This window comes from Rhinatrema bivittatum, chromosome 4 (genome assembly GCF_901001135.1).
Source record: "Rhinatrema bivittatum chromosome 4, aRhiBiv1.1, whole genome shotgun sequence".
In the NCBI taxonomy this organism is placed as follows: Eukaryota; Metazoa; Chordata; class Amphibia; order Gymnophiona; family Rhinatrematidae; genus Rhinatrema; species Rhinatrema bivittatum.
The window spans coordinates 61237750-61263529 of NC_042618.1; the positions used below are offsets into that span (position 1 = coordinate 61237750).

At 42.4% G+C, this 25780-nt stretch overlaps 1 protein-coding gene across 3 annotated transcripts in view; it reads right to left on the bottom strand.

Moving 5' to 3' along the window:
• The window catches only part of DAAM1 (dishevelled associated activator of morphogenesis 1), a 323492-nt gene that overhangs the window by 45797 nt on the left and 251915 nt on the right, over positions 1-25780 (bottom strand). For 2 of the 3 annotated variants that reach the window (XM_029598201.1, XM_029598200.1), the window contains exons 16-17: positions 13103-13132; positions 10849-10955 (exon numbers count right to left, since the gene is read on the bottom strand). In XM_029598201.1, coding sequence (XP_029454061.1) covers positions 10849-10955; positions 13103-13132 — 137 coding nt within the window. The remainder of the gene's footprint in view (positions 1-10848; positions 10956-13102; positions 13133-25780) is intronic. The other variant, XM_029598202.1, reaches the window with a different exon arrangement.

Below are 25780 nucleotides of genomic sequence, written 5' to 3' on the forward strand. Positions count from 1 at the left end.
GGTTCTCGGTGGGACCCTGGCTTGGGAGGATAGAGGACATGCCTATGCAACCTCAAGTCCCGTCATCGTTCTAATAGCAGTGAGCAGGTGAGTTAAGAAATAGGGAGGGGTGCAAAGGAGAAGCTGTCTGAATGCCCCAATGGAACACCATGGGGGAGAGGGAGGATGTGCCTTAACTGCAAGTGCCATCACAGGCCTCATAGCAGCGGGTGAGTTAAGGGATCAGGAGGAGGAGCGTACGAACGATTCAATCATGCATATTGAATTACGATATCGGTATTAATGTGGATTGGCCTGTGGATAAGATGACCGCGATTTTAAGGACCGATTTTTGGCATACAAGTTTTTGACTTATACACGAGTATATACGGTAATTAGATTTTCTGCACATCCCTACTGACAAGTGGAGCATGGAGGCCAAATGTCAGCCTGGAAAAAGTCCCAGAAGTAGAGTAAATACATTTCCTTCTTTCTGAAGGTAGCAGTGCGGTTTGGCTAGGGTCAGGTACCCTTATAAGTATATATAATTTCTATGATTTTTGGTGCTCATTGGTAATGTGATCCAGTTCATGGAAGAAAGCTTTTGGCCAGCCCTAGTGTTTGAACTTGCATTACTATGCTCCGTGGTATCTGTAGCTCTGTACTCATTGCATCCCAAGGAGCAGGAAGGTAGGGTCAACCCTGAAATCTTCGTCCAGACACCAGTTCATGTCACATCTCTGCAATAGCACCGTGTGAGACTCTAGGAAGAATTTCAATGGCTTTGCTCATGTAATAGTTACAGTAGTCTGCAACCCACAGTATAGAGCAGTTACATTTTTTTCAACAAAGTGGAAGTATGCACAGATCTTTATGGAATTACGACATTTTCTTGACAAGTTCCAGTGACAAGATTTCTCCACTAATCTGGCAGCAAAGCTTTCTGGAAGCCATAAAAGGGCTAAACTAGACTAAGCTATGTCTGTTTTTTAGGTCAGTACTTCTCACTCTGGTCCTCCTCTCATGTGCATTCATTGTGGGTATCCAGAAAATAACTGGACAGATGATTCTCGAGGACCACCCTGGGACTCTGGACACTTACTGTCCTGGAGAGTTTTCAGGATTTCCAAGGAGAAACCCAGTTTAGATTATTGGAGAAATTACTTACCTGATAATTTTGTTTTCTTAAGTGTAGACAGATGGATTCAGGACCAGTGGGTTTATGCTCCCCTGCCAGCAGATGGAGACGGAGCAAGCTGACGTCACAGTAGCCCTGCCAGTATTCTCTTCAAAAGCAACTGTGGACAGTCTAGCAAAAAAAAAAAACAAAAAACTTGATAAGAAACATGATTAAAACAGGTAATCAGATCATGGCTTGTAAACCTTGAAAAAATTCCACCCAAGAAAAATCAATTGGGCCAAGACCAAGCCCAGAAGAAACTAGAGCTGGTCCCACAGAATTGCCCTCGCCAGCGGAAGAGTCAGTCATGGGCGTGCCAAGATTTGATGTCCCACCAGTCAAGGCTGGGAAAAGCCAGGCTTAGGAAAATCCGAGGAAGAAAACTCTCCCTGAGCATCTGAGCAGCGCTGACACAGGTTAGAAGCCAGGTCAGGCTGAGAAGCCCCAATATGACAGGCAACACAAATAGGAAGACGCTTAAGACTTCCTTGCTTACTGGCGCCATTTCCGCGGTAAATATGCGTTGGAACGGCTCACGTTCAAAAAAGAAATGCACCCAAAAAAATAAGCACCTAAAAGCAAGTGCGGCAAGGTGCGCACACAACCTGTGCACCAAGTTAAGTGTGTAAAAATGTTTGTGCATGTAAAAAGTGTGCCCAAAAACAGCACACGTGTGCAAAGCCGATGTACTGTGCACACCGACGGCCTACAGGGGGCAGCAGAACACGCACAACAGCGCGTGAAAACGGCCACTGCAGCCTACCATGCAAGAAAAACGCCCAAGTGCGGGACCTAGCCCACCGGGGGGGGGGGGGGTTCTGCCCACCTCTCCAATGCCAACGGGAGTGGAACGAATGTCGGTACAGCGTGCCGAGAACGGAGACTGGAGGAAGTCGTGAAACCCCTCTGTCTCTGATTCAGGGTAAAACTTTTTTATTTTTTTTAAACCTTACCTGAGCTCAGCACTTACCAGTTGAGTACAGAGACAGTCTCTGGCTGCGGAGGGAGAGGACATCTGTCGTCACCGCTGTGCTCTGCCTCCTGCTGCCTTTCATCTGAACTAGCAGCTAAGTCCACAGCGGGAAACCCAGCTACGGGCCAAGGCAAACCTCTGAGGGACCACGGAAATCGCCTCAGGAATTCTCAACTGGGGGAGGGACCCTTTAGGTATCACCGCAGGAGAGCGGGGCTTTCTTTTCCTGAATTTAGAATTTCAAATTTCCCCTTCCAAAAAGCTTGAAGCAATCCCCATAGGGAGATGCACATCCACTATCTGCTGGAGACGGAGAATACTGGCAGGCTAGAGTCACTGCAGGGTTATGTATACTGGACGTCAGCTTGCTCCGTCTCCATCTATTGGCAGGGGAGCATAAAACCCACTGGTCCTGAGTCCATCTGTCTACATGCTAGGAAAATGCAGTTACTTTTGTGCTTGGACTTCTCAGTAAAGGTGAGAAACTAGAGGAAGTCTATCTCTGAAACGCAAACAGTATCTGGGTTTAAGATCACATACTAAAAAGTGTTTATGTGGTAAGGTGCAGAAAAGAACTTGTCTATATGAAGCAAACAGTCGGGGCTTATTTTGGCCAAAAGCCTATAATGCAGTTTCATATGCCCTATATATTGCATAAACCTTTAAGCAATCATGCCACTATAATATTTACTGGAACCATGAAAGCTGCAGACTATTCAAATGCTGTTCAGCAGTGGTTCTCAACCCTTTTTGTGAGGACCACCTGGCTAGTTTGATTTTCAGGATCTCCACAATGAATATGCATGAGATATAACTACATGCAAATATACATATTCAATGCAGATATCCTGAAAACTAGACTGGCCGGTTGGACCCCCATGCACCAGGTTGAGAACATTCCTAATCTACTCAATTGACGCCTCTATACAGATATCCCACATATTTAATTGGGGTATTTTCCATCCAAACTGAAAAAAAAATAAAGAGTCTTAATGCAATCATTTCTTGCAGGCTGTTGTACTGTAGAATAGCTGTGGTATACACTCACCAACCGTTTTCAGGAAGGTGTGGGAACAGAAAGGCCCAAGAGCTTCAACAAGAGTGCACCTGAATTTTCTGCCAGTGGTTAACAGCTCAAGGGATGGCAAACACATCTCTGGGCAGCTTATGGAGTAAATAATGCTCGGCTCCTTTTTACGTGGATATAGATGGCAACATTTGAAAGCTATTCTGGGGTTCACCAAAGAGATGTAAAGGGGGTTTATTCATCAGCCTGCGATACACAATTAATAAGCAGCCCTCATCTTAAACAACAGGAGTCATGGTAAACAACACATTGGTGCCACGGGCACCAGAAAGGTCCAGTTGTAACTAGCTTGGGGTGTGGCTATCTCAGAACTAGAGAAAAGTAACTGTGCAAACCAGCAGCTCCATTGCAAGCACTACAGCAGCACACAGCTTGGAGACTATTACCTGGGCAGATAAGTCTGTTCCTGATTATTACTAAAGTTATTATAGTAGGCTTCTGTGTATAATTGCTTTCTTTTCATTATAGTCAGATATAAAAAGTGTATATTAAGCTGCTATTTGGGTATCTCTGCTGTGTTCAAGATTTAAACAAAAAGAAAACATACAGCTTTTTTTCTCTCCGTTAGAATCTCTCTCTTAGTTAGATTTAGTGTCACATATAATCTCTGGTTAGATAAGAACAACCGACCGCCCACCTGACCCTCGCCCTTTCTCTTTTCTCTCCCTACCCAATTGACCCTCGCCCTTTATATCTCCTCTCCCCTCCTCCCAACCTCTATAGGTCTCCTCCTCGTCTTCCCCTTCCATCTATTACTTCACCCTGCTAATTATCCTGATTGCTTTATATAACTTTATTGTTAAAACTAACATGTACATTTGTATATATTTCTCGCATTATCATCCCCTGCCCTATTATCCGCTACCTGTTAATGTTATTATTGTAAAGCTTGTTGCTAAGTTATTATTATTATTATTATTATTATTGTAAAGCTTGTTGCTAAGTTATGTTACATTGTGAACCGAGGTGATGTTTTGCAAACGTGCCTCGGTATATAAGAAACCCTTAAAAAAAAACCAAAAAAACACATTGGGGCAAAAAGAGCTGTCTATATCAATATAAAACAAAGGACCAACTAAATTACAGAAAGGTCCAGTTGTAACTAGCTTGACCAAGGTTTAACTGTTTAGCACCCTCCCACCCTACCCCTCTACCCGCCCACCCCTAGGTTTGTGTTTCTAATATAGTCTACCTAAATTCATAATTGGCAACAAGGTAAATTAGTATTTCCCTAATTTCTATCCATCAAACAAATTACCAAAATGAGGACTATCCAATGCAACTGTTGTGGAGCCTTTATATTGAGGGTAATCATATGGAAATTTAAGGCTTGCCCCATTTGTTCAGAACTCTCTACCTTGGAAAAGGATCTGCCTGAAGTTAAATCTGAATTAGCTTCAATAAAGAAAGTCTCAGCCACTTTACATTATTCAAGAATTAATTTCCCATTACCACAGAATAACCAAAAGTCAAGGAAAAAGAGATTTACTGTGGGCTCAGGTAGGATAAGACCTGTGACCCACAGACACCCGTTACTGACAGCTGTGCAGCCCATAACTCTACCTCCCCCCCTCACACAGGGCATTAAGGAACTTAAAAAACAGTATTACAGTGGGCTCTGGTAGAATTAGACCTGTGATCCGGAGACACACAGTGTATCAAGTGCAACAGGTACAAAATGCCTTCTCTGTATTAAATACTGAAGAAGTTCTTGAGAAAAAGATTGAAGTGTTATCTGAAAAGAGAGAAGAAACCCAACCTATACAGAATTTCCAGATCAGAAACCAAAGAAAAAAGCTCACTGTGATGGATGTCTCTGCAATCAAAGGCACTAATACAAAAGGAAAAGTGGATAACAAAACTCAACTAAAGAGGTCACAAAAGGAGACCAGGAACAGCAGTAACCTGTACAAAGAAAGCTGGAAAGCTATGAGCACAAATGCTCGTAGTTTGGGCAATAAAATCCCAGATCTGCAGGCCCTAATGGTGGAGACGAACTTGGACGTTGTTGCTGTCACGGAAACGTGGTTTACGGAATCTCATGACTGGGATACAGCAATACCGGGCTATAACTTGTTAAGGAAAGACAGAGAGGACAGGAAAGGGGGAGGAGTGGCTCTTTATGTTAGAAACAATATCCAAGCATGTGAGCTGCAAGGAAGATGGGGCAATGAAGAAGCACTATGGGCCAACCTAAAAAAAGATGGGACATCCATTTTTACTGGAGTGGTTTACAGACCTCCAAACCAAAAGGAAGAGATGGATAGAGATCTGGTTGAAGACATCCAAAAGACAGGAAAGAAGGGAGAAGTGGTGAACGTTGGAGACTTTAATATGCCGGATGTAGACTGGAGAATCCCATCTGCAGAATCTAATAATAGTAGAGAAATAGTGGATGCCCTGCAAGTAGCTTTGTTCAAACAAATGGTTATGGAACCCACGAGAGAAGGAGCTATACTGGACTTAGTGCTCACTAATGGAGATAATGTCTCTGATGTCCAGGTGGGCGCCCACCTCAGCACCAGTGATCAAACGATATGGTTTAATATCACAAAAAAGATACAGAAAAGAAGCACAAAGACCCAAGTTTTGCAGTTCAAAAACATGGACTTTGATGAAATGGGGAATTACCTGGAGGAAGAACTAAAAGGCTGGGAGAATGAGAGAGATGTGGATCAACAGTGGACCAATCTAAAAGGAGCAATTACCAAGGCAACTAATCTATATGTTAGAAAAGTAAAGAAAAGCAAAAGAAAAATGAAACCTATCTGGTTCTCAAAGGAGGTGGCTGACAAAATAAAGGCTAAAAGAACAGCATTCAAGAAATATAAAAGATCCCAAAGGGAGGAGCACAAAGAGGAATATCTAGTAGAACTGAGGGAGACGAAGAAATTAATCAAGATGGCAAAAAGTCAAGCGGAAGAGAGGATTGCCAAGGAGGTAATGAGAGGTGACAAAACATTTTTCAGATATATCAGTGAAAAGAGAAAAGTTCATAGTGGTATAATGAAATTGAAAGGTGGAAAGGATCAATGTGTGGAGAGAGATGAAGAAATGGCAGAAATATTAAACGAATACTTCAGTTTTGTGTTCACTAAAGAGGACCCTGGAGAAGGACCGTCGCTAGTTAACAAGAAACTGGAGGGGAGTGGAGTAGATGTAACTCCATTTACAGTAGAAAATGTATGGGAAAAGCTGGAGAAACTGAAAGTGGACAAAGCCAAGGGGCCTGATGAAGTTCATCCCAGGATACTGAGAGAGCTCAGAGATGTGCTGGCGGGTCTGCTGTGTGACCTGTTCAATAGATCCCTAGAAACGGGAGTGGTGCCATGTGATTGGAGAAGAGCGGTGGTGGTCCTGCTTCACAAGAGTGGGAACAGAGAAGAGGTTGGTAACTACAGACCGGTTAGCCTCACTTCGGTGGTGGGAAAAGTAATGGAGTCACTGTTGAAAGAGAGAAGAGTGAACTATCTACAGTCAGGAGAATTGCTGGACCAGAGGCAGCATGGATTCACCAGGGGAAGATCCTGTCAGACAAATCTGATTGACTTTTTTGACTGGGTAACCAAGGAATTGGATCAAGGAAGGGCACTCGATGTCATCTACTTGGATTTCAGCAAAGCTTTTGATACGGTCCCGCACAGGAGACTGGTGACTAAAATGAGAAGCTTAGGAGTGAGTGTCGAGGTGGTGGCCTGGATTGCAAACTGGTTGAAGGACAGAAAACAATGTGTGTTGGTAAATGGAACTCTCTCCGAAGAGAGAGCGGTGTTAAGCGGGGTACCGCAAGGATCGGTATTGGGACTGGTCCTGTTCAATATCTTTGTGAGCGACATTGCGGACGGGATAGAAGGTAAGGTTTGTCTTTTTGCGGATGACACTAAGATCTGCAATAGAGTGGACACGCCGGAAGGAGTGGAGAGAATGAGACGGGATTTAAGGAAGCTGGAAGAGTGGTTGAAGATATGGCAGCTGAGATTCAATGCCAAGAAGTGCAGAGTCATGCATATGGGGAGTGGAAATCCAAATGAACTGTATTCGATGAGGGGAGAAAGGCTGATGTGCACGGAGCAGGAGAGAGACCTTGGAGTGATAATGTCTAACGATCTGAAGTCGGCAAAACAATGTGACAAGGCAATAGCTAAAGCCAGAAGAATGCTGGGCTGCATAGAGAGAGGAATATAGAGTAGGAAAAGGGAAGTGATTATCCCCTTGTACAGGTCCTTGGTGAGGCCTCACCTGGAGTACTGTGTTCAGTTCTGGAGACCGTATCTCCAAAAAGACAGAGACAAGATGGAGGCGGTCCAGAGAAGGGTGACCAAAAAGGTAGAAGGTCTTCATCGAATGACTTATGAGGAGAGATTGAAGAATCTAAATATGAACACCCTGGAGGAAAGGAGGAGCAGAGGTGATATGATACAGACTTTCAGATACTTGAAAGGTTTTAATGATCCAAAGACAACGACAAACCTTTTCAGTCGGAAAAAAATCAGCAGAACCAAGGGTCACGATTTGAAGCTCCAGGGAGGAAGACTCAGAACCAATGTCAGGAAGTATTTCTTCACAGAGAGGGTGGTGGATGCTTGGAATGCCCTTCTGGAGGAAGTGGTGAAGACCAGAACTGTAAAGGACTTCAAAGGGGCGTGGGATAAACACTGTGGATCCATAAAGTCTAGAGGACGTGAATGAATGTGGAAAAAAGGATTTGCATTCACAAAAAAGCAGGGAGTAGCTTGCTTGTTACGGCGGTTACTACCCCAAACCAAATAAGCCTGATACTTCACTTTCAAGGCATACCCAGCATAGCTCTCTGCTTCAATGGCAGGGGAGAAAGACTGATGCTTCACTTTCAATGCATGTCCAGTATAGCTCTCTGCTTCAGCACCAGGGGGGGCGGGATGAAGAAAAGAGGATCTATATACAGACAACCACCAAAAAGGACTGAATTACATAGTCTGGGAAAACAAATAAGCATGGGTGTAGCTTGCTTATTGCGGCGGTTACTAGCCCTAACTACTTGCCAGTGGCAAGTAGTTGTTCCACCTTCAGGCAGCAAAATACTGCACGGAGCGGCAGTAGCCACAGAGGCATTCACGGAGCGGGATGCCAGTGGTTTGTGTTCCACCTTCACGGAGCGGAAGGTTGGAGGGCTGCCATCTCCAAAAAAACAAAAACAAAAAAACAAAAAACAAACAAGCAAAACAGAGGTGGGTAAGAGTATGGGGCAGGGGTGTGGCCGTTTATTGTGGCAGTTGCTACCCCTGATTGAACTGGATGTTCATTGGGATGCGGATACGGCACTGCTCTCTGCATTGGTGGAGGGGTGGAAGGGAATTGGGGCCGGAGGGTGCTGGAAGCCAATAGTGACGGGGGAGGGGGAGAAAAAAAGAGGTGGGGGGGAAGATAAAAAAAAAAAAATGGATAAACTGCGTAGCTTGCTGGGCAGACTGGATGGGCCGTTTGGTCTTCTTCTGCCGTCATTTCTATGTTTCTATGTTTCTATATGTTTCTATTTCACATAGATGCAGTTCCAACACTGCTCTCTGCATTAATGGTGGGGGTGGAAGGGAAATAAAACCAAAAGGTTATTAAGAGACAAGAGTAACAGATAAATATGAGAAAAAAATGTGCAAAGCTTGCTGGGCAGACTGGATGGGCCGTTTGGTCTTCTTCTGCTGTCATTTCTATATAAAATAGACACCTTAGTATTCTATCCCTCTGAAATGTATCAAGCTCAGTGAAGGTTTTTCCACAGGAGACAGCTGTGGTGAAATACGTTACACAGCAGAGTACAGCAAGTTAAAAGCAGGAGGACAATGCACAGCAAGTTTCAGCTATCATCTGTTCCCACACAGTAAGCTTTGAGCTTCTGAAATTGTACTTGGCTAAAAAAGTTACACAATGCAGTGCAAATAAAAAAGGACCAGGGAGATATATTAATCTTTGTTAACTGCAAATCATCCCAAATTATGTATTCCAGCAGAGCCATCTTTTGGATTGGGTGCACATAAGTACTGTTTCAATAGGTTCAGAGGATGAACGGACATTAAAAAAAATATATATCCTGATCCACTGAAAGGTAAAAACAAAGCCTGAACCTCCCCCCCTGTCAATCAAAGTATACGACAACAGATTTTCATGAGTTTCTGAAAAAGTATCCTCGTTATTTTAGAATAAAATTAAACTTTCTCTTCTTACTACACCGATTCTAATAGCTTGGGTAACAAACTTTATCGTGGAAATGACCATAAAGCCCATTCATTAAAGGCTGTGCCTAAGCAAACTCTACCAGATAAGCTCAAAGTGATTCTTGGCCCAAGTATGCTTGCACATTATCTAGAAACATGAACCTTAGAGGAAAACCCTTTAAAGTGCTCATTACTGTTACCAGGAGTGCACAGATTCAGTTACACAGCCAGGATTCTATGCCAAAGAATATACACGCTTTCTCTTGTGAAAATACAAGTTGAAGTCTTGCTTTCTTATCTGTAAAATGTCCATTATCATTACACACATACTTTTCATTACAAGCTGCACTTCATTTAGGTTTACTTTTTTTTGGCAAAGCTGAACAAAGCATATTAAATATGAAAGTTACATGTTTATTACTTATTTCCCCCCTCCTTAACAAAAACAAGTAATTCTTAAATGATGATAAAGACTTTCTAAACATTTCAAGATTTTCCTGCCACTCTGAACTTTTTCGAACAGATAAATGGATCCAAAAGGAGAGAGAGCATTGTGGTTGCTTCACTTTCAAATGAGCATGTACCATACCAGGGGTAGGCAAACTCCAGTTCTCAAGCGCTGCAAGGTAGTCAGGTCTTCAAGACATCCACACTGAATATGCATGAGATTCATTTGCATGCCCAGCCTCCACTGCATGCAAAATTCTTCTCATGCATGTTCACTGTGGGTATCCTGAATACTTCACTGACTTGTGGCACTCGAGGACCGGAGCTGCCTATATCCTGTACTATAAAGTAAGGGGGATGAGAAAAGGCCAGTCATTTTACCCATTTTAAGTTTATCTAGTTTTTGTCAAAAAAAGAAAACCAAAATGTGGATATAAAATATTTTGGGGTCAATATTCAGATGTTTAGGACTTGGCTGGACAAAGAAAAGGTTTTACATTTTCTGCCACTCTCAGCACCTCTTACTTATCTAGCTAAGTGCTTAACCGAATAAACTGGAGGCATACTGGAGCGGTGTAAAGTTAGCTGGTTAAGTCTGCATGTGCCAGATAGCAGTCCTAAAGTCCGAATAAGTTTATCCGACTACATTCAGCGCAGCATCTAGTTGGCAGCGCTCTTCTGGTCGCTCCCTATACTGCTAAATATTGACCACACCTGTCTGTAGGAAAAGGCACACAGTACCCATCCTCACTGTAGGCAAAATAACTTTACAGTCAACACAAACTGCTGTTTAAGCTCCTGAGTAAATTAATCATTATAAATAAATAAAAGCTATCCGTGTTAAACTCAGGGGAGGCTTTCAGACACTGTAATCCCAGTGAACTAAACACTCAGGCGTAAACTACTGTATCAGTTTACTCCTAGGGCAAAGATTTGGTAAACACCAACAGCACCTTTAAAGTATTAAAAAAAAAACAAAAATCACTGAAAGTACCTTGAAAGAAGAATGTTGCAATTCTGGGCTCTCCTCCCATCTATTACAGACAGCTCCTTAACTTTATGTCTGGAACCAAGCGTGTCGTCATTAGCGTCAGTTTCTTTCTGCAAACACCACAAAAGAGAAGCTAAATTTCATTCAGTCATCTTACAGCGAACTCTTACACCAAATCTGGTCTTAAGTCAATGTAACATAGCAGAACAAAAACCATGAAGTCCGTATTCAAAAGCCATTTAGACGGATAACGTAATAGTAGTCAGTCTAAATGGCTTACCTGGTCTTATTCAACTCTTACCCAGCTAGAATTTATCTAGATAAGATGGGAGCATTCAAGGGGCGGGCAGGAGGCGTTCTGGGAAGGAGTCGAGTTAGCTGCATAAGTTAACTCCAACTTCTGTGGCTAACTCCGGTCAGACCGTAGCTCTGACCTAAAATTAGCCAGTTATGAATAACCAGCTAACTTTAATATAACCGGGTTTAGTCAGTGGCACAACCGCACCGCTGAATATACCCTGCTAGGCAGCAGGACAGCTGAATATGAACCTCCATATAAACAGTGACTGACTCAATTAATACTTACCAGTGATTGTTTATTATTGTTGGGAGGTGGGATACTTTTTAGAGGGCCCTGACAGTTTCCTCCAGCTCAACTGGAACCAGCCTAAACCAAAGTAATGTCACAGTCTTCTTCTACAACTACTTAGGAATTTTTTCCCCCATTTTTTCAACCCTTTCCCCAGCTTACACAGTGACAATCCTCAAAGAGGGATTGCAGTCCTCAGCTCTCTCTAGAATGCAGTAAGCATGCATTCTAAGTATGGCCAGGTGGTGGTGCCATTGTGCAATGACTGAGGCTCCTTTATCGGGGGGGGGGGGGGGGGGGGGGAGTGGAGGTAGGGGGCTGTGAATGCTCCCTTTGCAGTATCTGATCCATGACAGAGCTGGGTCCGGCAATTGAACCCAGATCTCCTGCATGGTAGCACATGGTGGGTGTTTAGCCTGTTTTGTTTTTTTTTTTAAAGGGTAAAACACTCCTGAATCAGAGATGGAGTAAGGTTTACTTGTGTTTCTGGAGTTAGCGTGCTGTGGCAGTCTGGGTCATGGACTTGGGTTCTCAAGTATGGTGGTCTACCCTGGACCCAGGAGACCTGAATCCAGGAACCCCCTCCCACCTTGCACTCAACAAGTCTAAGTCTGAGTCCATGCAGGCACAGCCCCATTCACTAATACTAACCCCAGACAAGCGAGTTAACTTTACTCTCTCTGACGCAGAAGTTAAATTTCCAGTGTTATGAAAATGAGTTAAGCCTTCAGGGCTTTAGGAAACCTACCCTGCTTTGGAATATATATTATACTTTGTTTGCACATTTTAAGTACACTAATATTTTTATTAAATCAGAAATAAAGTTATCCACATAACAATGAGAATAAACATGCACTCAGCCTAGTGCACTCTATTACTTCTGCCTCTGGATATGGAAATAATTTGCATTTTATAAGTAGCGCTTATGAATTTTAGGTTTTATCCAATAAGCCCCGATAAAACACCTTTGATGAAGAAAAAAAAGTTTATTAAATAAACATTGGCAAAACAGCAATTTCCCATGTTCTCCACCCCTCTTTTGCCTTCCCAGGATCCTCTGCGCTGTTTTTGTACTTTTTCCATATGTTAATGACTCCTCAGCTGCATAAATATATGAATTTGATTCAACCAGAAAAGGTACCCAACAATAATACCCATGACTCAAAAAAACACCCATAAAAAATGATTTTTGGTATCCCTCAAAACCCCTAATTAGCTGGAAAATAAACATCTAAATTTACTGTTTATGAACACCTAAAATCAGATGCCTAATGAAGTTAGTAAGTCAGGTACAGTATCCTCAGGCTATCAATTAAGGACAGAATAAAATCACACACTTGCTATATACACAATTCCAAAAAACTTATTTTTGCAAATCAAATATCCTACTATATAATCTGCTGCCCTGTATAGGCTAAGCAGGGGCCTCATGCCAGGAGGAAAAACATGATCCCCTCAAAATAACCGACACAAGCAGCTTTAAAAACATTTTCAGCCCCTTCAAGGGCATATAGCTGAGTGTCTGAGCAGAAGTATTTCAGTAAGATAGCCTTTAGGAGAAAAAATAAGCGACTTTATGGTTATAAAGTAATTCTGCACTAGTTGCTCAAAGCAGTGATTAGGAAACAGCAGGACATCTAACAAAAGGTGAGGAAGCTGCTCACTTACCTGTTTGGTGCTACTGTTGACCAAGAAATCCTATAGCCATATCAGAAGCATGGGAAAGGCAATCAAAATGTGCAGTTCAGTGAGCGCAGCAAAGAGAGGCAGAGAGGGGGGAAAAAAAAAAAGAGAGAGAGAGAGCACTAAGCAGTCAGCAAGATTATACAATAAAGCAATTTGCTGCCAAAGTAGCACTCAGAGAAGGTAGATAGGAAACCTGATTTTGGATTGCAAGTGAAAATGCACTAAGTGGTGAAAGCAAACAAGTAAGTGATATTAGCTAGGCATTTGTAAAGTTGTTTCAATGAATAAATCATGTTACTGCACCAACTGAAAACAAGATGTAAGGCATAACAATCATGAGCCAGGGACATTTTGCATTATTTCCTGCTTTGCTATTACAAGTCGAGGTAAAATAAAACCAAGCTAAGAGCTGAGCTGATGGACAAAGAATAAAAGTAACTCTTGCAGCAGAGCCACTATGAGGAAGTGTACAATTCCCACAAGTCCAGCAGCGTGTCATCCTCCTAGTGAGCCACAGCGCCCGCTGGCAGATTTCATAGATCAGAATATCATGAGATGTGACAGCTTATCTTGCATGTCTGTTCTCTGGGGATGTAGAGACAGTGAACTGCTGTGAAATGCTTGGCACCAAAACCAGACTGCAGTCCTTCCAGTGCACAGCACTACTGTGCACCACCACAACTCCCCCTCCCCTCTAAGTTGCCCACTGAGTTGCAAGTTGCTCAGACTTCTCTATGCATAGCAATACAAAAATCAACTACTACAAAGCACGTGTGTGTATAAAAGGTGTGTGCACACTTTGCACTTCCTATTTGTGAGATTTATTTATTTAAAATCATTACCTGCCTCTCCAAAGATCAAGATGAGTTACTGTATTAAAAACACACACAGCAAAATGGTCATACATAAACATAATAAAATCACAACAGACAGTGTCGCCTATTGATGAGTAAATACACTGCAGCCACAGAAGTGCTCTGGAGATCCTTCAGTCAATTAGAAAATGCCTTCCAATTAATCTACAAATAAATCAACCTTCACTGTCTGAAATGTCTTTGTATCAGTGACTTCCTTTCCAATATAGCCTGCTGTTGAGTCTAGTGATGTTATCTCCTGGTTGGTCAATCAGGGACAAAACAGTGGGCATATTTGAAAATTCAAATGCACACATGCTATTTACTCCCCCCCCTCCCCCTGATCTAAACACACTCTTTTTCCCTCCTCCCCTGGATCACCTCTTTTGAATTCAGCTAAAAAAAAATAAATATAAGCAATGTGGAAATCTGCACACATTTATTTATTTAAAACAATTTCTATTCCCTCTATAATGGGTTCCCATGCTTAGCAGGTTCTCTTCCTATTTTATATCTAATGTTTAATATTATTATGTAGAGCTCTACATGGGAAGCCATGATAGAAATAAAATATATTGCTATGGTTATTATTAAATGCCCTCCCATCTCACTTAGTCTAGTCACTAGCTCAGTAAAAAAAAAAAAAAGCCATGTACCAGAGGTTCTAAATCCAGCCACTAGGTGTCCCCATTGCATGAAAACGGGGGACTCCCTCCCCACAAACAGGCCGATGCAATGCCATGCGCTGGCCGCAGCACACAGCTCAATTCGCAATTGGATACGCGTCCATAACCCCAGATACAAAACAGGGGTTAGCATGTCCAAAACGTGCATCCAACCAAGCGTGTAGCTAATAGCACTCATCGTCGGCCTGAAAGTCTGTGACTACTGCCACTGCAATATCTGCAGTCCTGGGCAGCCCCGGTGTGCAGACTTTCAGCCAGGCAGAGAAAGCTAACTTTCAAGCAGAGTTGCTTACTTGTTACAGGTATTCTCTGAGGACAGCAGGATGTCAGTCCTCATGTGTGGGTGGTGATATGCAATAAGCCCAGCCAGGACTTTGACTCTGCCTCACATTATACCATACTCCATGCAGGGGCCCCTTCAGTCTTGTTCCTTAACATTAAGAAGCCAACTTCAAGGGGAGGTGGGTGGGTTTCATGAGGACTGATTTCCTGCTGTCCTCTGAGAATACCCATTACAGATAAGCAACTCTGTTTTCTCCATACAAAAGCAGGATGACAGTCCTTACATGTGGAATTCCCTACTTACAAACTGCCAGAATGAAAAAAATGGGGAACAAGTGCCAATGAGCAAAACAAATTTTTGTTGTTGGCAACAAGCTTTTATTTTTCCCATTTTCTCTTATCTATGAAGGAGAGCCTGAAACAAAAACAATGGGCCCTAGGAGGGAGTGGATTCCTCAGGATAGATTGGTCTTACCTGTCTCACAGTAGTGAGTTGTAAATGAGTGGAGAAAACTCTACGTTGCTGCCTTGCAGATCTCCTCCATGGTGGCTGATTTTAGGTAAGTCACCGACACTGCCACAGCTCGGACAGAGTGAGCCTTAATATGGTTCATGAGATTCAAGCCCACCCGAGCATAACAGAAGGAAATGCAATCTGCTAGCCAACTGGACAAAGTCTGTTTAGCAACAATAATCCCCCGTTTCTTGGTGTGAAAAGAAAAAGCTGGGTGGAATTTCTATGGGCTTCGGTCCAATTCAGTTAGAAGGCCAAGGCTCTTTTTATGTCCAAACTGTGCATACAGTGTTTGCTCACCTTGGTAAAATGTAAGGTTGACTAGTTAAGGCAGAAACTTAGAATGAGTATGCAGAACTACCCTATCATGATAAAACTTGGTACAAAGTGGATAAGTTACTAGAGTCTGGAGCGCACTAACCCTGCATGCTGAAATGACTAAAAATAAGGCTTTCCAGGTCAGGTACTTCATATCACAAGAATGCATTAGCTCAAAGGGAGCTTTCATCAGTTGGGACAGAACCTCACTGAGGTCCCATGACACAGTGGGAGGCCTGATTTAAGGCTTTAGATGAAGCAGGCCCTGCATAAATCAGACAATCAAAAGCTGAATAGAGATAGGTCTATCTTCTACATGCTGCTGATAGGCACCAACTACACTGAGGTGAACTCTAAGTTGGTCTTGAGACCTGACTTGGATAAATGTAGAAGAAAATAAAGCAGTTTTTGTGTAGAGAAGGAGAAAGTATGTAGGGTCTTTTGCTCATACCATCAGACAAATCGTCTCCATTTAAGTCCATAGGACTTTCTAATAGAATCCTTAGTAGACTAAGCCCGACTATCAGAGTCCGAAGGTTCAGAATGCAACAAGTCCACCCTGATACAGCATTAGCGAAATGTTGACAACGTTGGCGGCTGAGGGAAACACAGCGGTTTAAGGCGGCTGAGGAAAACATAGCAATTCATAAAGCACACACTTGCCTAAAGAAAAATGCAAAATCGGAGCAAGTTGTAAGATAAGTGCTGGATTAATACAGTGTCGGGATGAATATATGAACCAGGAACATATTGAAGATAAGTATATCTCCGTTCTTAGAGCAAGTGAAAGTTGGGCACCACAGCATAATATGTGATGTTGTTAAGACACCACAGTCTCTCGTTTAGAAGTTGTCTATAAGTTCTTGATCTCCTAAAAGTAAAATATCACTCGAGCCATATTGATTCAAATTTGGAAAGTTATATCCATAGAGTGATTTTTTCATTGAAAGAAATTCACAAAAGATTAAAGAAAAATATTTTAACAAAATGAGTATAAAAAATAAGAGGTTGTAAGACCAGTGACTGAAACTGGCTATTTAGTTTCTGTATAAATCAGATTCCTTGCCAGTACTGAGGTCTTTTCCTCTAAATTAAAAATAATATAATTAAAAACAAAAAGTAAAAATTGTTTAGATGACAATAATAAAGGTATAATTTTAATAGTTTTGATACAATTTCTACTACTTGTACAATAGACCCCAGCCCCAACTGAGGGCAAAAGCATGTAAGGCTAGTTTGCCCCATACCCATTTCTTGAAACAGAAGAGTGAAACTTTCCTGTTCTGAGGGAATTCAAACAGATGCACCATGGGCATGCCCCAGTCATTTAGTTTGTTACCCCTCGGATCCACGGACTATCTGTCCGCCAGGACATTTTCCATGCCTGCCAGATACATGGCCTTGAGACCCATCCCTTGAGAGATGATCCAGTCCCAGAACTGGACAGTCTCCTGACACAGGAGGTACAATCCCATGTCTCACTGCTTGTTGATGTAGAATACCGCAACTTGGTTATCTGTTTGGATCAGGACTACTTTTGTTAGCTAGCCAATCTCTGAAAGCTTTTTGAGAGGATCCAATTACCCTAAGCACCAGAAAGTTTATCTGATGAAGCTTTTCCTGAGCAGTCCTTAGACCCTGGGTATATAGCCCCCTCTACGTGAGCTTCCCACCCTATGTTGGATGCCTCAGGTGAAACACGAAAGGGTATAATCATGGTCAGACCGAAACTGTCCCGCCACCAGGGCAAGAGTCCTTGAGTGGTTGTGTGACTTGGATGCTGTCGTACAGATCCCGAGTGTCCTGTAGCCATTGTGATCAGAGTATCCACTGGGCTCTCCTTATGTAGATATCAAGGTGATAGCCTTCTGCTGTGAAAGTAAAAGGCTCTTGCCCAAGTCACATCTAGCAAATTCCTATAAACTCCAATTGAGATGACAAGCTCCAGTAGGGTAGCTAATGATGAACCCTAGCCACCCAAACATCCAAGATGGTTTTGCAGATTGCAGGCAGGTGCCAAAGAATCAATGTGCTCTTGCCAAGCTAAATGTCCAAATAGGGATACACATGCACACAGAGTTTGCATATGTGCCGCCACAATGGCAAGACATTTGGTGAAGACACACAGGCCTGATGCCAGGCCGAAAGGCAGCATGTGATACTGAAGGTGATGGTCTTACACAACAAATATGAGATACTTCCAGTAACAGGGGAATATTAGTATATTTATTTATTTAAATAATTTATATACCGGAGGTTCCTGTATAATATACATATCACCCCGGTTTACATAGAACAGTAACAATCGCTACATTTAGCGGATTACATAGAACAGGATTAAACAACGAAGTTTTACATTGAGCAAAAGACGTAAACAAGTTTTTACATTGAAACAAACGAAGTAAACAAGTTTTTACTTTGAAACAAATTAATAGAAGTAAGCAAATAGTAAATACTATTAAACCGTTAATAAACATGCGGTTAATAAATCAATAAATAACATGGAGATATGTAAGTCCTCATGAGTATATGTATGTAGACTGTATGTAGACAGCATGGATATATGAATCTCTAATTGAATAAGGAAGAATAAGATAGATCTGAAAAATATCATTGTGGGAGTGAAAAGACTTTTTTCCTGTTCTTGGTTCTAGGGGAAAGCTAGTTTGAACAACCAAGTCTTAAGTTTCTTTTTAAATGTAGTGAGGCATGGTTCCAGACGCAGGTCTGGAGGGAGTGAGTTCCAAAGTGAAGGGCCCGCTGTCGACAGTGCACGTTTCCTTAGAGCGGATTTCGCCGGTTGTGTGATTATATGAGTATATGAGTGTAAGCATCCTTGACACCACGAGTGCATAGCCAGTCCCCCCTTTTGAAGACAAGGGATCAAGGTGCCCAGGGAAGCTATCAAAATTTTCAATTCTTAAAAATTTTGTTCAAGGTCCTTAAGTCTAGGATGGGATGGAGTCCCCATGTTTTCTTTGGAATCAGGAAATACTTGGAGTAGAATCCCCTTCTCTTTACCCTAGTGGAATGGGTTCAACTGCATTGGACTCCAAGATGGAGAACTCTTTTAAAGCAGTTTCTGATGTTGCAAGTGACCCAAACCTCGGCCTGAGGACCAATTTGGCAGGAGATCCAACAGATGTAATTTGTACCCTTCTCCTTATGATACAGAGGACCTATATGTCCAAAGGTATACTGGGTCACTGGTTTATGTAAAACCTCAGTCTGGATCTGACCTGGAACCTTAGACACTAAGGCATTTCACATGCCATTGGTCAGCATGAGCTCTCCTTTCCTTGGGACCACTTTGGGGTTAATTCTTGGCTACTGCTGGACTGTCAATGGAGACTGATGCTGGTGCTTCTTTGCCTTTGCTCAATGCTGGTGTTGAAGAGCTAGAATCCACCACTTTCAGATAGAAAGAGCTAGGTGACAGCCTGTCTCTCAAGTCCCTACCAATGCCCAACATCAAAGAAGTGGACTTCTTTCTCGATGCCAATGAGTTTCCAGGCTCCTGTGTAGCAATGGATAGGTCTTCCAGTGCACAAAATGCTTTTCTACTAGGTCTAGTGGGACAATCATCCCTTCAAAATCATGGTTGGGCATAGATGACACCTTTAGACATCATGCAATGTCCCCAGGCACAGGCTACATCATCATGAGGATCCGTGATAGATATAACCCTGGTACAATGAGGATATTGTTGGAAAATGCTGGGCATGGTCAACTGGATGCTTAAAATTCAGTAATTTCATCTTTCATCCAACTTTTCAAAAGTTGAGGTATATGTATTATCACATTTCATTTTTTTAAACTGGCAGATTCCTCTCTCACATATATACCACATACACACACACAAAAGCTCCATTCCTTTCTCACATACACACACAGAAAGAAGATCGGTGCAGCCGGTCTAGCTGATAAAGTGGCCGAAGAAAGGAAGATCGGTGCAGCCGGAGACCAAGTGCCGAATTTAGGGGGCAGGCAGCCAGCCCCCGACTCGCCCTGCCTCCTCCCCCCCAGTGCCACCCTCCCGACACCCCCCTGGTGGTCCAGCAGAGGACCCGGGAGCGATATGCCGCTCCCAGGGCCTCGGCTGCCACTAAGCAAAATGGCGCCGTGACCTTTAGCCCCTACCATGTGACAGGGGCCAACCAAACAGTAACTTCAGTTAGTCAGCCAGAGTGACTCCCTGCTCTCTTGATTATCAAATGTTGGTACCTAATCAAACCAAATCGCACTACCTCAACACCTTTCCAAAGTGAGAAACTGAACTTTTCAACCTTTTTACTTAGGTATACACTACTCCTAGCTTATTTCTAGCTTCTAGCTACTTTGTATTTAAAAAAACAAACAAACAAAAAAAAAACTCAGTTCTGTGGATCTTATAGCCTTACTGACTGACCATTTAAAAATACAGTCTAACTTGTTTATTCGCTGCCTTACTGACTATTAAAAGCACACACTAAATAATATTCCCAAATAGTTAACTTTGCCCCAATACTTTTGAAAAAGACAATGTCCCAAGCAAAAACTTACTGATTCCTTTCAGCCACCAGCAAGGTGATCCTCTCCTCTCAGTGCTCCCACTTGATTCAGATGCTTACGTTGACTATATTTCAGTACGTATGGGGGTCACAGGAGGGGTTTGGGAGTCAATTAAGGTTAAGTTGTTTTTGGTTTTCTATACTGGTTGGTGCTGGTAATGGGTCTCAAGTTTACTCCCACCCTTTTATATTTGCACCTTGTTGGGTTGGTTTCTTGGATTCTATGGTGCACGAAAACCACAAAGAACATTATTATTGCTTGAACTGCTCAGCTATGTATTGTTGAGGCACTCCTTCGGACAAAATGTAATTTGCTGCTCTTTACTGCTATTTTATCCCTTAGTGTCTTCTTTATCCGTGTTTATGGTTGTAGTTTTGCTTGAATAGTTGGAAAAAAATTTAAAAATCACAGGACAAATCTGTTTGTTTTACGGCTATTTATGCTTTGTGTAAATGTCATCCCTCTTCTATTTTAAACCATAGCCCATATTTTGGATATTCTGTTATGCTTTCTAAATGGGTGCTCTAAAACTAAAATTGATCTTGCTCAATGTGAGAGATATTTCATTCCCTATTAAGAGGAAAAGAGTGCTTCAGTTATTTAAGAAAGCAGCTGCTCAGATTGCGCTCTTACAAGAGATTTGACAGATAGAGAACACAAAGCTTCAAACCTACTGGATGGGACAGATATTTTATGCTTCACTGAATTCTAAAACAAGAGGGGTTATGTGTACTATTTTATAAGGCCCTACCAATTCATGTCAACACTGACCCACGTGACCCAGAAGGTAGATAACTAATAGTGGTATGTGAAATTGTTTCTGTTCTTTTTGTATTAGCCAATATACATGGGCCTAATGCATGTCACGCCACCTTTTCTGCTCAGTTAGAGACTAGCCATAAGGTATCTGAATGATCAGTGTACTGGGAGGGGGGAGCAACTGGAATTCTTCCCTTCACCCAGGTCAGAATAGATCTTTGGGAGAATCGCATAATTATGATTGCAACCCTAATCTGTTTAAACTTATTAGAAAATGCAATTTGCAGGATATCTAGAGAACACAACGCCTCTGGGAGGGATTATATTTGTTCCTCAGTATATTTTCATTCTTATAGCAGAATTTTCTTTTTCATCAGTTTTACTGGTGAATTTTCACTCTAGTGATATTCTACCCAGTACAATCTCAGTCAGTCCAATAGAGGTGGTGTTTGCATCCTCTAGCATTACTTCTCCTGGACATTTTTGAAAACTCAACACAGCATTAATTAATAAGGAGGATTTTAGTGTTCTTATGGAAAAAACAATGTTAGACTCTTTATATCATCAACCTTAGAGTGGTTATTCTCTAATTCCATTATGGGAAACATCCAAGGTAGTGGCCAGAAGTCATATTATTGCATATTCTACTCTTGTTAAAAGCTGTGAAAAGAGACAAGTGGAATTAGAAACTAAAATTAATATCTTACAAGCAGAGCGTACAGGTTCAATTAAAATCTATGAGACGGTAAATAAGGCTAGGGAAGAACTTACAATTTTGCAAATAAATGAGTGAGAAAAACCTGCATTTTTCCAGAAAAAAGTTTTATGTTCCTGGGACAAGCTGGGTAAGCACTTGGCTTTTTAGTGCAGAGGAAGAGACAAAGGGCTCTGGTCAGCAAAATGAAGGAACACAATGGAAGTGACGGCAGAAAAGGTCCAAATGGTCCATCCAGTCTGCCCAGCAAGCTACTTATGACGACACCTAGATCCTTTTCCTGGATGAGAACACCTGCAATTCTTGCAAGGCCCTCCTGCAGGTTTTCATAATCCACTTGTGATTTAACAACTCTGAATAATTTTGTGTTATTTGCAAATTTGATCACCTCACTCACTGTTCCTTTTCCCAGATCATTTAAAAATATATTAAAGGGGAGATCACGTGATGTGGTGAACTCTGTTAGACGTGTGCTGACCGAGCTCCAGCCGTCTCAGCGTGTTTGAACGGCGTAGGCGCTTGCAACAGGAGTTTTGCTACTGGACATAGGTGTTAAAGAGTGCCTGCACATCTCATCTGTCTGATTTGAGCAGAGAACGGACACATGGCGCCCAAAATACTGCCTAAGGAGAAGGAAAAAACTAAACCCTCTGAACCCAAGATAGCGCCAGTTTTGCTGGAAATTTTAGAGGCCCCTTCAGATGAAACGCTAGAAGAAAGAATATCACAAGCGGTTGTATTAGCCCTGGATGCGAGACTTCATCAAATAGCCGAACAAATAGCTGAAGTACGAACCTCTATAGTTGAAATTGAAAATCGGGTTGAAAGAGTGGAGGGCCGAACTACCCTTCTCGAAGATGACGTAGGGGCGTTGGAAAGAAGGATTTTGGATTTGGAAAAGACCAACAAGCAGCAAAGTGAAAAGTTAGATGACGGAGAATCGCGAGCGTCGCAATAATCTTCGCTTCGTCGGATTCCCGGAAGATATAGCAGATGCCGACATTAAGGATACCCTTGAATCCTGGCTGACGGCGCATGGAGGCCTGCTGGAGCGCGCGCATAGGCTGGGATCAAGACCGGCTGATGGGGCAACCCGCAGACCAAGGGTGATTATTGCTCGGTTTGTGAATTATGCCAATAAAATGCTTGCCTTACAACATTCATGTAAGGAAAAGAACTTGAAATACGGGAACCACAAGATATTGATTTTTCAGGATTTTTCGGCTCATGTTTCAGGGCTGCGGAAAGCCTATTCTACTATCTGCTCTGAACTGGTCTCAAAAAAAGTTCGCTTCTCCTTACTATACCCAGCCAAACTGAAGGTGTGGCACCAGGGGACTCAACAGGTCTTTGAAGACACTTCAGCGGCTCAAGCGTTTGTTAATAAGATCCCGCAGACTTCAACTGATGCAAATGACAGATGTTTGACAATAGATTGCTGATTTTTGTCTTCTTTTTCTTTGATACCCTTGGGATATAAAGAGGGTCTTCCGTGAAGATAAGTTTTGCTGGAAAGGTTTTGGTTTTAACTCATGGGCTGAAGAACTTGGGCGGAACGTTACAGTAGTGTATGCAGCTATGCGTCTCCAAATCTTGACTATATGGGGCTGTATGGTATATGACCGAAAGGTCAGTGGGGATACACTGGCTAGTTGGTCCCTTAGCTCTCTATGAATGTGAGGTGTTGTGTCAAGCCCTGCCCAATGCGGTGATTGGTATAATATGTCACAAGTTGTGTGTTAAAAGTTATAATTCCTGTTCTTTTTGCTGAGACGGCTGAGCATGTCAGTTTGTTGATCTCCAGTCCCTTTTTTTTTCCGGGACGTGGGTTCAATTGCGGATGGGGTTTGGGGTATCACTTAGGTGGGGAGGGGGAGAGAGGATATCGGGGAAGAGGGGTGATGCATTGTCAGCGATGGTGTGATGCAACTGTATTTGTGAAATTCTCGTATGTTTATTTCCAAGGCTGTGAGGGGATAGAGAACCTCTTTACGATGGGCCTGATGATGTTTTTTCCTGCGGGGTCATTTTGGGAATGGACTTTGGGTTATTACCTACAGTACAGAGAGATATGGCTGGGTTGATAGTTACTTGGAATGTCGCAGGTCTCGGCATACCCGTCAAAAGAGAAAATGTTTTGTCTCGTTTAAGTAAATTGAATGCTAAACTTGCTTTTCTTCAGGAGACCCATTTAGCCCAAAAGGAAGCGCGTAAGCTTGTGAAAAAGGGGTTTAACCAGGTATTTTCAGCAGCGGGTACCTCCAAGAGTTGTGGAGTGGCGCTACTGATCCATAAGTCCTTTGATTTTAAACTGCACAAACAGATTCTTGATGAAAAAGGGCGGTTCGTTATAGTAATTGGGACCCTAATGGGCTTAGAAGTTGCACTGGCGTCGTTTATGCCCCAAATCAATATGACCATCCTTTTTTTGCCGCCTTGGTTTCACAACTCTCCATGTATATGGATCACCATATTATTGTGGGGGGGGGGGGGGGGGATCTTAACTGTATTGTGGATCCTACTCTAGATAGACGCCCAGGGAAAAATGGGCACCCCATGAGTAACAATAAAGGACCCCCGTTTTTATGTACACATTTGAAGTTACTAGATCTGTGGCGGGTCCTGAATCCAGAAGACCATGACTGCACCCATTTAGCTAGGGCACACGCGACATGGTCAAGAATTGATTACTTGTTAGTATCTGAATCCCTGCTATCGAAGTTCTCTCGGGCCAAAATTGCAGAGCTGGCAATTTCTGACCATTGTCCTGTGACTGCGCAATTGGAAATTACACCTTCCGTTAGAAATGGTCAATGGCGATTACCTGGCTTTCTTTTCTCAGATAAGCGATTCCCTCAGTTTCTAAGAGAGCGATGGGCGAAGTATGCGGGAGATAATGGACAACATACTCATAATCCCATATTGTTTTGGGAAGCTGCCAAGGCAGTAATGAGGGGTCATATCATATCATCAGCTGTGTGTCCCACCAAAGGAAGCAACAGAATGCTGAGCTACTTCACTTAACTGATAAATTGACACATCTGAAGAGAGCGTTAACAGGGAGTAATATGGACCCTAATTTAGAAATTTTTAGGGCTACCCAAATGGCCTTAAACAATTTATTACATAATAGGGCGGAAAGAGCGTTGAAAACATACAAGTACCGGATGTTCTCTCACGCAAATAAGGCTGGGAGGGCACTGGCTAATCTTAAGAGTCAAGAACCTAATAAATTTATATCTGCCATTAAGGATGCTCAAGGAGCGGTCCATACTGGCTCTTTGGATATTGCTAACATTTTTTCGCAATATTACAAAGCATTGTACTCTTCGGAAGAGCCCAGTCTGGAAGTATCTCCGGTTTTTTGGATCAGATCTCATGCCCTGAGATATCGGAAGAATATCGCCTCAGATTAAATTGCAATATCACTGCAGAAGAAGTGAAAGAGGTGATAAAGTCCCTACCGGCACATAAAGCCCCTGACCCGGATGGGTTTGATTCCCTGTTCTATAAATCCTTGGTGTCTGACCTTCCAGAACTATTGAGCCAGGTTTTTGTTGCCATGAAAGATTCTGGTTCTATGCCAGAAACAATGCGTTCGGCAACTATAGTGGTTCTTCCAAAACCAGGCAGAGATCCTCTTTCCATGGGCTCGTATCGACCCATATCTTTACTGAATTTGGACATTAAAATTTATGCAAAAGTATTAGCTAATCGCCTTAAAAATGTTTTGCCCCTCATCATTGAAAAAGATCAAGTGGGATTTGTCAAGGGTTGCTGTGCTACTGTAAACATACATAGGGTACTTTGCGCCCTGGAATCCTGCTCCACCCGGAATTTGAAAGATCCTATGCTGGTTGCGTGTGATGCTGAAAAAGCATTTGACAGGGTGGAGTGGGAGTTTTTAAAGCAGGTATTGAAAAGGTTTGGTATTACAGGGGTGTTTTTTGATTATATCTCATTATTATACACCAATCCCAC